The sequence below is a fragment of the Triplophysa rosa genome, linkage group LG1, assembly GCF_024868665.1.
Source record: "Triplophysa rosa linkage group LG1, Trosa_1v2, whole genome shotgun sequence".
In the NCBI taxonomy this organism is placed as follows: Eukaryota; Metazoa; Chordata; class Actinopteri; order Cypriniformes; family Nemacheilidae; genus Triplophysa; species Triplophysa rosa.
In genome coordinates, this window is record NC_079890.1 from 20,824,437 (window position 1) to 20,837,045 (window position 12,609).

General features: G+C 39.9%; 1 protein-coding gene across 1 annotated transcript in view; it reads right to left on the reverse strand.

The window, feature by feature from the left end:
- Positions 1-392: 392 nt before the first annotated feature.
- fto (FTO alpha-ketoglutarate dependent dioxygenase) overlaps positions 393-12,609 on the reverse strand; it is a 133,695-nt gene continuing 121,478 nt past the window's right edge. Inside the window, exons 9-10 of the mRNA XM_057337847.1 lie at positions 1,826-1,966; positions 393-1,727 (exon numbers count right to left, since the gene is read on the reverse strand). Of these exons, the coding sequence (XP_057193830.1) occupies positions 1,721-1,727; positions 1,826-1,966 (148 nt within the window). The 3' untranslated portion in view covers positions 393-1,720. The remainder of the gene's footprint in view (positions 1,728-1,825; positions 1,967-12,609) is intronic.

Genomic DNA, 12,609 nt, shown 5'->3' on the forward strand with positions numbered 1-12,609 from the left:
ACTATAGATGATTATAGACATTTGGTCTCCATGATGCTGGAAAATCCTGACTAACACACAAGCATTTATTTCCACAAGCACCCGGTCATCTTCCTCTCACCTTTACTAATGATAGCAACTCCTGATGACCTTTGCCCTTTCACAGAACAATGCATACCTGTGCACACGTCTAGGTTAAATGTATGGCCATTTGCTGCTCACCTGCTTACCTCAGGCTTTTCCATCCATCACTCACCTACAAACCAACGGAAACGCATCCAATCCCTACAGGCAACGTGGACACACACATACAAATAACACTGAACATTTGTAACTATTTATATGTACATAAATCATTGTTATGATGGTTAAAAACAATACAAATCTATAGAAAGAATGACTGACCATGTACTGATTACTAAACCAGCATTGTATTTTATTTCTATCATAACGTGCTTTGCGCACACAACGCTTTCAGAAAAGCAGTGGGGTTTGTGGCACTCCGGAGGAAGAATACAGAAAAAACACAATGAAAGAAAGATTATATATTCGTATATATATATTTATATACCAACCTCACAGCATTTACTCAGCAGAAACACAATATTTGGCAACCAATAAAAACTCTAAAACTTCAAAAGTATAAAACACATTTAAGCATCTTCATCGAATACTATAATATGGACCTTCTACATTAACACTGATGACACAGAAAAACATAAAAAGAAAAAGAAAGCTGCTTGGCCTCAACAGTCATCCCTTTTCCATTCGTTCAGAGGACGCCAGAGTGCTTTTCTTCATCCTTCATTCATTAAAAAAGATGCCGAAACCGGCAGCATTTCAGAGATAGGCAGATTTTATTGAAAGGTTAGGAGCCGATGAGCAGTGAGAATTATGCGATGCCAGGGAGAGCTCAGTAAATGCTGCCTATCAACACTACTCAGCTTGGGAAAGAAACATCTTATGTACACACACTCGCAGATTCAATCACACACAGAAATAAAACGCTCTAAACAATTACACATGTCCGTGCCTCAAACCTGCATGCACCTATAAGGACAAACATCATTAACAAAGTTAGTTTAAAAACTTTTACCTCATCTTTTTTACTAAAAACAGTCAAACAAACACACAGGCAAAAAACACTTTTCAATTCAAACAAAAACGGCAGACAAAAGGCAACTGCACATATTTGACACCTGTTAAAGATGCCATAACGTTCATCCCGTGGTGTCATTTTCTTTTTAGTGGGACTCTATCCTGCTTTCACCTCAAAAGATGGCACACAGACACGCACACACGCAAACGCACACACAAGAGAAGTGAACTGTGTATACTGTATACATCTATATGATGCCTGTCCAAAAGATCAAAGCTTCAAAGGATTTATGGAGAACTGAAACATATTAATGGATACATATACTGATGAATAGGTACTGTATGCTACTACTGATATGTTTCTATGCATGGTCATTGTAACACTATTGTTAAAGTGATAGTAAACGATACTGATGAAACAGGAAATAAAATGTCCCATCCAGATGTCACCCTTTATCATCCAAATATCTGCCCGTCCATCCGAGTGGACCTCAAAGTGGTGTGTGAAGAAAAATGTTGGTCTTCAGGTGAAGTGGGCCAGGGTAGAAAGTGAACAGGTGTGCGTTTTATTTTTGTCACCTGTGATCTTCTCTCTTTTATCATTCACCACATAACAATCCTTCTTCCTTTCTCTCTCTCTCCTTTACATTCTAGGAGAAGAAAACAGAAATAATTCACGATAGATCCATTTATGCTTTACTTTATTCATCTATTGCGTTCTAATTATTCATAAGCATTTATCAAGCACCTCCAGAGAAGTGACTCAACACGGCTGATGATGTCAGAGAGGTCAAAGGGGAGGGGCATGTCAGGGTCTTCATTACTCCAATAGGGTCGATCGACAGGCGCTTCTTCAGGCGGCAAGGTCTGTGCCAGGCTGGACTGGCATCTATTGGGAGAAAAACCAAGAAAGATAAAGATTTAAATGTCTGATGCCAACAGTATGCTGCAGTTTGTAAGGGCTCTGCATCCTCAAACTAATGTGTGTGAGTGTGAAGAGTTAATTTCGTCCTAAACACACATAGAAGTGTGTGTTTGTCTAGGGGCAGTCCACGCGGTCATTTCCTAATTTGTTTACGACCCACAATAACCTTCTTTACTGACACGTTTATACCGATGTAAAGGACTACACGGCATGCGCAGGTTGGGTGTGTGCGTTTAAGCGAGAACATGCGCGTCTGTGTGTGTGGTATGGTCTCATCCCCTTGTTCTTCCTTTGAACTAAGCTTCAGGAATTCACTTCTGCAATCCTACAAGTGTAAGCAGTGTAAATCACCATCTAAACACACCTGGCCCGCGCTGATTAATATCTCAGTCATTCACACCTGGGCAGGTGAAGCCTGTGGCTTTAATTCCATAGAGCTACTTTGATGTTGTTGCATGTCATTATGTCACCTGAATAATACATTGACAGTGTGGTTTTACCTGAATACGACAATATAACTTCTCACAAACTGGGTGTGCGAGGAAGAATCTCTTTTGTGTATGTCGGTGTGTGTGTGCAAGAGAACAAAACAAAAGAGAAAAAGAGACACAGCTTTCTGTCCTTAATCCAAAACGTTGGAAAAGATTACCATGGCCTTTCAACTAGGCGTGAAGAGCAATCACAACCTAACATTAAAGGTAATTGTGTAATGCTCTTAATGTGAAAAATCTCCTATCCTAATTTAATGTGCAGGGACAGGCTGCCTGCCAGAGGAGCGACAACACTTTCTGGAGATTTCAGAACACAGTTTTAAGTTTAACTAACTTTAAACCATATGAAAGGTTACTGTTTTGAATGAATCTCATAACATAGATATTAAAGAACAGTGTGTAACTTATCCCACACCAGAGTATCTATTGACAGAAATGCAATATAATACACATACTCATTAGAGGTGCATAAAGACCTTACATAATGAAGCGTTATGTTTTTATTACCTTAGAATGAGCTATTTCTATCTACATACACCGCGGGTCCCCTTGCATGGAATTCTTCATGTTGTTTCTACAGTAGCCCTAAATGGATGAGAGCATTCATACCCAACACATAAGCAGCGCATGCTCGCGGAGCAGAAGTGGTGCATAAGCAGCAGTGCAGCGATGATTTCGGCGGCAAGTCTATTTTTGCTGCGCTGCTCATGCTCAATTAAAGCAACAGTGCACTCTTTACAGTCAAAATGCAGATGGATTGACAGGAAAAAGTAACACTTTTACCTTTAAAACGTGTAAGTGGTGTCTAATGTGTTTTTAACAGTCGCCATGACTTCCAAAAACACGTTTGTCAGGAGTTTTTTGGGGCAAACCACAACAGCATATTTAAAGTGTAAAAGTACATCTTAAATGTTATGCTTGTATTACATATGAATGAGGGGAAAACGATCGCATTACGCTGTCAGCGTACTGTCTAAAAACCCCACTGTCATCATAACCTTGAAAAACAAAAACTGATAAAACTACATAGACATCATGTTATATGCTTATATTGCGCATGTGTGAGAAAAAAGATCGTAAACCCTTTAGTGACTTAAATCGTATCCTTCAAAGCACGATGGCTTTTTAATTATAACTTGTACTGCATGGATCTAAAAGAGCATGAATCAGGTGGATAAAACAAATCAAAATGATACAATATACATAAAAGAAGCTTTTTGGTGAAGTTCTTGAAGATATTTTGCTCATTGATGTATTTAATCGAATTGCATTGGTGTACGTGGTGTGCGTTGCATACGCTGCCGGTGTGAAAGGACAATGGACACGTGCTGCCAACGCTCTCCCTACACGCTGCTTATGCGTGCAGTATGAAACGGGCATTACCGCTAGATGCAGCTAAATTCCATACACTGGACCTTTAAAACCAACTGAATAGCCAAGGCCTAACAAGCAAGTCATTTTTATGATTCCTCTTTAAATAATGACAAAGCACACTTTGCCCACAAACAGATCTCAAAAACGTTTCCTACAAACACACGTCTCTTTGCAATCTCAGCCCACTGTAAACACTCATCCACCTCCAGTCGTGCCCAGAGGAGGCCGGTGTTATGGATGAGTCCGTGCTGTCCGGTGGTCAGAGGACAGCCCCTCTCTGACACTACTTGCGGTTATATATTTTGTAAGGGCCACTTAATGGGGAAGTGGCTCTCTAGTTAAGTGCTGTCTCTCCAACTCCACCGGCCACATGAGAGGCTGCATTACACGCCGAGGGTGAAATTAGCATATAGCGCTTCAATATATCATCCTCGTATTGCATCAGGGCTTGACAATAACATCCGTTAACATGCGCTAAGTACCCTAATGTAGCACATCAGTTCATAAATAATACGAGGGCCAGGTCTATGAGTTTGTGAGTTTAAACTCTCTCATCATTTGCTGGATTATTGGAAGAGACAGAGAAGAGGGAACCGAAGTAAACAGATCACTGTAAAAGAGGCCGTGTGCCATAAGAACTAAAATACATCCTCAGACGTACAAACTTTAGAGGGGACAGTTAAGGAGCAGTGCTAAAACTGTAAATGATGATGTTATAATTATTAGGTGAGGTCACAAGGACTGGTGAAGGGGAAGGGAGTGATGGATGTCTGGCTTGTTTGGGAGTGCTAGTTCCCAAAGGTCAAGGTAAATATATGAAACTGAGTGTTTTTAAAACCCAGTCAACACTGGCGAGTTTACTAAATGAAAAGAGAACTTCTTTTAGACAGTTATGAGATTCAGTAAAATACATGTTGCATAAAATTGCAGCATCCAATAAGCCCTGGGGTTAAGCAGCTTCTTAAAATCCACGGTTCCAATAATCAGCTATTCATGGAACGCAACCTTCCACAGCCATGTGATCCCAACGTCACATTTTCTTCCAGTTACTGGTTAAGAGTAAAGTGTGTGTGCGTGGGTGCGCACACGTGTGTGTATGGATTGTTGGAAGTATATTTGAAAGTGTATGCCAACCATCCATACAGATTAACCTCTCCAAGATGCAGTATACCTCTCCCATCTGACCCGCGCTCAGGAGAGATCGACGTTACAATCACTCATTTCAATTTGCTCCGAAACTCTATAACCCGACAGCCAGGCCTGCAGGAATAGCAAGCTAATGCGGAGGGAGGGAGATCTATCACCTCTGTTCTTCTGGGGGGCGGCTCACACACTCCCACCCGGCACGTTTAGCGCACTTGAACTTCGACTCCGGCCCGCCCGGTCTGCGCTCGCGCGCGCACACACCTAGCGTCCCAGCTGAAACTAACCACTTTAGCTAAAGTGAGTGTTAATTATGGACAGGCAAAGCAGTCAATAAAAGGTTAATGCAGAAGGCAGTGGATAAATTCCTTTAAGCATTGCATCACTAGGCCATCTCTGGGCTGCACGCAAGCCTCTCTCTGTGTCTAATCAATACATTTTACTGTAATGTTCTCCGTATCGATTTCTCCCTCGCTCTCTCTCTCTCTGTATCCTCCTTCAACGGAGATAAACTAGAGAGGAGCGGGGGAGCGAAAAGCAAGAGCGAACTGATAAATGAAATGATTTAAACCTCTTTTCAGTTGGACTTTCCCTCTCTCTCTTTGACATATCGCTGTGGTTTATAGCAAAGCACTGGACTTCACGTCCGAGGTCATACATTACCTGCCCCCCTCTCTTAAAGGGAGTAAAATGCCATTATTAGACAACATCAGAGCTCCTGCCCGCCACAATTACGCTGATAGATGTAGGGCTAAAATGCTGGGTACACAGACTGTAGACAATGCTAATTGCATTAGCCAACCAGAAGATCATTTACAACCATGCAGCTACAAATGGGCCTGTTTGATTAGGACATTACAGTGAGGTTAGGCTGGCGCTATTCAGTATCTGCATGCGATAAGAGCTACAGTTAGGGCCATAAATATTTGGACAGAGGCACATTTTTTGTTATTTTAGCTGTGTATCAATATGTTTTCGAGTTACAGTTTTATAACAGATATTGTCTTAAAGTGCACACTCTCAGCTTTATTTAGAGTGTATTCACATCCAGATTAGCTGAAGGATTTAGGAATTACAGCTCTTTAATATGAAGCGCCCCCCTTTTTCAAGGGACCAAAAGTAATTGGACAGTTGAATAAAAAGCTGTTTTATTCACATGTATGGGCTTTTCCTTAAATAATTGTGTCATAAATGAAGCATGTTAAAGGTCTGGAGTTGATTCTACATGTGGTGTTTGCATTTGGAAGCTGTTGCTGTGAACCCACATCATGGGGTTCAGGGAGATCTCCATGCAAGTGAAACAGACTATAGTTAGATTTCAAAAACACTACACATCCGTCAGAAAGATGCCAGGAACATTAAGAGCGGCCAAATCAACAATTTGGGACATTCTAAGAAAAAAAAAACACACCGCTGAGCTCAGTAACAAAACAATCCTAGGTGTCCATATGAGATCAAAGTGGTGGATGATGACATTATCCTCTCCATGATAAAGAAAAACACCTTCACAACTTCCAGACAAGTGAAGAATTAATCCGGATGCTTCTGTCTTCTGTTACATCACCAAAAAAACACCAGTGACCCAGTGCCTGAGGACGTCATGCATGGAAATGGAATCACACTGCCTGAACACTATTTTACTGAAGATGTTGTATGCTCATATCATGAGATATTCCAAGCCTTCTCCATATCTTTTATTCTTTTTAGTCTTATGCAGGCTGAAATTAATTTGATCTCTCCAAAAAAATGCTTTCTAGAGCTTGTTCGGCTATTTCAGAAGTCTAATCTACCCATCCTATTCTTGAGGCTTTTGCACCTTGTTGTGAGCCCTCTCTATTTTTTCCTTGTATTCTCTTTATTGTTTTGATTGACAAACATTGACATATTTACCCCTTGGAGAGTGTTCTTCACTTGTCCGGACGTTGTGAAGGTGTTTTTCTTCATCATGGAGAGGATAATGTCATCATCCACCACTTTTATCTCATATGGACTAGGATTGTTTTGTTACTGAGCTCAGCGGTGTGTTGTTTTTTTCTTAGAATGTCCCAAATTGTTGATTTGGCTGCTCAAAATGTTCCTGGCATCTTTCTGACGGATGTGTAGTGTTTTTGAAATCTAACTATGGTCTGTTTCACTTGCATGGAGATCTCCCTGAACCCCATGATGTGGGTTCACAGCAACAGCTTCCAAATGCAAACACCACATGTAGAATCAACTCCAGACCTTTAACATGCTTCATTTATGACAAAATTATTTAAGGAAAAGCCCATACATGTGAATAAAACAGCTTTTTATTCAACTGTCCAATTACTTTTGGTCCCTTGAAAAAGGGGGGCGCTTCATATTAAAGAGCTGTAATTCCTAAATCCTTCAGATAATCTGGATGTGAATACACTCTAAATAAAGCTGAGAGTGTGCACTTTAAGACAATATCTGTTATAAAACTGTAACTCGAAAACATATTGATACACAGCTAATATAACAAAAAATGTGCCTCTGTCCAAATATTTATGGCCCTAACTGTATTTGTACACCGGCTTGTCTATGCACTATGCAACTCTTGCGGTTTACAGGTGCCCAATATGAAGCGCTTTTTTGAAACTTTTCTTTCTCATTTCATGCGCACAGGTGTGAAGGGTGTATGTGTGAGAGCTGGTGTGCAGGTGTGTAGTTTTACAGTTTCTGGCAGTGATTTGCCTCATTCTGAGAATGCCATCAAACGGGTCGTGCAAAAACAAGTGAGCTGATCGTAAATCACAGTTGAGCTCCGAGGCCCGTGCAAGCAATCACATCGGCAATATAAGAGTACACAACGTGCAGATAACATCTTCACCAGATTCAAGCCCTCAGACAGACCCCACTATAACTATAAAAAGGGCCTGTCTGGTTCTAAAAGCGTGCTTGGTCGTAACCAGATTTTTTTTAAACCAGACAGACCCTTTTGAACTGAAACAGATTTAAACGGAGAAAAAATTCATGAACCTGACTTGAACTAGTTATTCAAACATGGTTGTGAGATAAACTGAAGTGACTTCACTGCTAGAAAGTGATTAAAACAAGTTTTAAGCTTTATATAGATTTGAACAGAAATTGAATGAGTTGAAGTCATGTAAATAACAATATTAAGTAGGGCTGTCAAACGATTAATTGCGATTAATCGCATCCAGAATAAAAGTTTGTGTTTACATCATATATATCTGTGTACTGTGCATAATAATTTTGTAGTTATTAGCACATACACATACATGCATATATTTAAGGAAAATCTAAAAATTAATAAACATTTATATATAATTTCAATTATTAGTAAATATAAATAAATACATGTAAATATTTCCTAAATATGTATTCATGTGTATGTGTTTGTATTTATAAATACAAAATTAATATGCACAGTACATAGACATATATTATGTAAACACAAACTTTTATTCTAGATGCGATTAATCGCGATTAATCGTTTGACAGCCCTAAGTTTTAACAAGTTAATAATGACAAGTAATTAGATTGTACTAAAAATAAATTAGTGCAGCAAAAACCTTTTTACGGTGCATCTGAGTAACAGCTATTATGGTAAATGTCCAGTATCAATTTATAAATCAATTTATAACCCCCCAAAAAAACCAAAATTATAAATCAATATTTTAGTATTTGCCATGTCCTAATTTGAACAAGTTAAGTAAGCATGTAAGAGTGTGTGTGTGGGTTGTTGTGCGTGTGGGTAAATGAATGACAGGTGATTCTTCGTGAACGCCCAGGCTAATAAAACAAACATCTGATCTAGCACTTCCTCTAATTAATCACTCCTGAAAAACAGAGCAAACTTGTTTTGATTGTTTCTCTTTCTTTTCCCATTTGGAGACAATAAGTGGAACTATAATTGGTTAGCAGGCAACGGGTCCACCAGAGGCAGCAGGTCCTTTACATCTGTACCCCAGCAGCTCTTAACAGACCACATGAAACAAACTCTTGTAGGACACACAGGCTGAGGCACAACGGGGACAGACCCAGCCAGCGCACCTTTACTCAGACAGGGTCGTTTGATGTGGTGAGCGTGGGCGTGTGGGTCCTAACCCAACCAGATGATGCAAAAAACACACACACAAGAACGACACCCTCTAAACAGCTCTCATAATTGGTCTAATAAAAAGGGGCTGAAGTCTTAAGCTGATAGCAGAGGAGGCCACTACTGCCTCTGAACTCTCCAAACCAGGTGGACGTCTATTAGCCTGTTAACACCGTAACAAATTATCTCACACGCCCCTCCTATCGCCCCCCCCCGGCCTCGTGAAAGAACGCAGCCAGATGTCAACACCAGCACAGGTTTACAGCACACTTGATTCTTTACTGCACAGAGAGACAGGTTGTAATAAGGAGAGGTGTGTGAAGGGCAACAGTCACAGGTTCACTGTCGTTTGTCAGTCAGTCCGTGCTGTTAAAGGAACAGTTCACCCAAAAAGTTGTTCCAAATCTGTATAAATTATTTTGTTCAGATGAACACAGAGAAATATATTTGGAAGAATGCTTGTAACCAAACAGTTCTTGGCCACCACTGACTACCATAGTAGGAAGAAAAATGCTTTCTAAATTTCTTTGTTCTGTTGAACACAAAATATATTTTGAAGAATGCAGGAAAGCAAACAGTTATGCGACACTTTTGAATACCATTGTCATTTTTCCTACTACGGTAGTCAGTGGCAGTCAAGAATTGTTTGGTTACAAGCATTCTTCCAAATATCTTTCTCTGTGTTCATCAAGATTTGAAACAACTCGAGGGTGAGTAAAAGTTGACAGAATTTTATTTTTTGGGTGAACTGTCCCTTTAAATGACACTTGGCCTGAATAAAGCATCATGGGTAGAGGATGCTGTACCACCCGGACCATGCAGCTCTAGTGTCTCTCTGGGTATCATCAAGGCAAAAATAAATAGCGCTCATATTAATAAATAGTGTCTTAGATCACATAGAAACTCCACCCTGACACATTCCTGCATTTTATACTGTCACCTACTGAGATGACAGCCTGCCAAATACGACATTTTGATATGCTGGGTTTAAACTAATTAGTGGCTTTGAAAGACACTAGGGTTTTTCAGCTCCGGTGGTGTTTATTTACATTGCCCGAAAGAAATATGGAGGGGTTAGGACAAGGAAGAGGCATTTTATGGGTTTGTGTGCGAGTGTGCGTGTGTGTGCGAGTGTGCGTGTGTGTGCGTGTGTGTGTGTGTAAGAGAGAGAGAGAGAAGTGCCTAAGGGAGAGGAGGTTATGAGGTTCTGAATGTTTGCAGTTTTTCACAGGGGAGGGTTTGAGAACCAATAAATCTTTGAGTGATCAGGAAGTGGCTGGGAACACTAACAGTGCGTTTAACATTGTAAATGTCTGAATGCCACATCACAAGTATAAAAACCTGCTGTTCTGACAAATGTACCAGTAAAACAATCATTCTTATGGATACATACACAAACATACACCTGCATACTTGCATCTTCTATACTAACACACATACGCTTAACCCTCGTGGGTGTCACGAAGGGAAAAGAAATGTCTCGTTCTAATAGATATATTGGCAACTTGGTGACCCAAATCTGACCATGATCACATGATCAGGGTCAATAGGAGTTTTGCACTTACTGCTTGTGACAACGGCATTATTAAACACTTCGTTAGAAAGACAACCATCATCAGCTAAAAGAAAAACAAGAAAAGCACAAAAATGTATCATGATCACATTGCTAATTTATTATAAACTATTCTGCCCTACAAAGGCAAAGCGCAGTAACTACACATTTACTCAAAATTGAGTTAAGGCTTGAAATGGGCTTTGGAATACTTGCTTTGTCTTGTGACAAAGTCTCCTGGTTTAATCTTGTACCATTTCAGAGAAACAAGTGCTTCAAAATTGCAGTAACTACTAAATGAATTACTCGAGTAAAACTTTAAAGGGACTTTTTTTCAGCTCCAGTGTTTGCATAGTTACTGCACTTTGTCTTTGGAGGGCAGTATCGGCGTCTTTATTAATCGTTATAAGTTTTAACGTGCAGTGCGTTTACGTAAACGTCTCACTTATCAAAGTTGAGAGAACGCATAATCACAACCTACGTGAAGAACAATAGCGAAAACTACCCTCATAATTAGTTCAAACCCAGCAGGCAAGTACATAAAAATACCAAATTAAAAAGGTGACTATAATAATGATGGATGGCATGAAAGTGATTAGATGATTACAGCGAAGGTGGAGGAAAAAAGAAAAGCGAGACAGCTTTTGGCTGGTGATACTTGTGTAACCCTGTATCATTATTCTATTCAAACAACATGAATGAATTCATGTCATCCCATTTAGAACAAATAGAGATGTGTTCTGACAAACATATGCTTTTGTTCGCTACCTTATTAAAGGTCATAGGACATTTACCTCGTATTAAAAGGCAGAGGACAAAACAGTCTCAGTTTCTAAGAAATAGCTATGTTTAGAGAGCCGCGGGTGCTAACTGTCACGTTCTCACAAACGTCAGCTGCTAATAAGAACATGTGAAATACGATGTGTGACGTGCAAATGGGCTGTTGGAGTAATTTAAGAGTATGGCATGCGAGAGCGATGATGTCATCAGGTGACAGAAATATAAGACATCAGAGAGAGATGCAGGTAGCGAATCACCGATTTAAAATCAAATTTAGGAGAAGAGATGAAAGAATTTGACAACACAGCCAAAGGTGTTTAAAATCCTGAATCACCTGCTCCTCCTGCTGTGTGAAAAGCGCTTTTGCAGCCTATTAAGTAAATGGTGTAATTAAAACAGTGTGGCATTTAAAAGCCTGTGAACTGCCAACAATTTGTTTAAGGGAACGGCCAGGCCAAACAGGCCCCTGGGGCACTTCTACAAGCAGGTAGCCGAATCACAGACATGGGCAAGAAGAAGAGAATGTGTGTTTACACAGTGTGTGTGTGTGTGTGTGTGTGTGTGTGTGAGGGAGAAAGAAGGAAAGAAACAGAGAGAGCAAATGAAAAGACAAACTTTCAGTGTAAATGTGTTAAGTGTGCGTTTGTTTAAAATGACGTGTGTTAGGTACAGATGTAGGTGTGTGTGTGTGTGTGTTAACAGTAATAGAGCACTGTAGTTAAAGGGATAAGTAAACATGGCTGACAAAATCAAACAGGTTATCTTTGTTGTGAACAGAATGGATATTTCACATACATTGATATTAGGAAAGTCATTTGCGCTGTAATGTACCCAGCCCTTTGTCTACACTAACTGAGCTTTACCAGCGTCAACACGCAAATAAAAAGTCACAATGAGGGTTTACAGAAGCCGTTGTGTTACTGCAGTGGCCTTATACCTTAAGGTCTAATAAGGACATTGAGGCTAAAGAGCACAATAACAACTGAAGTGGAGAGGTTCTTAAGGGACAATGGGAATGACGCTGTTCAAATACATACACAATGGCAGAGGAAAGATGGATGAGATTTGTTTCGGTTTCCAGTAAAACCTTTTTAAGGAATGACATTAATAATACGGGACTAACAGAGGAATCTACAGTTCAACATTATTTGTATTACTACTTGAGTTCTGCTTATAATGTCCTGGTTCAGTTTGGGATCCA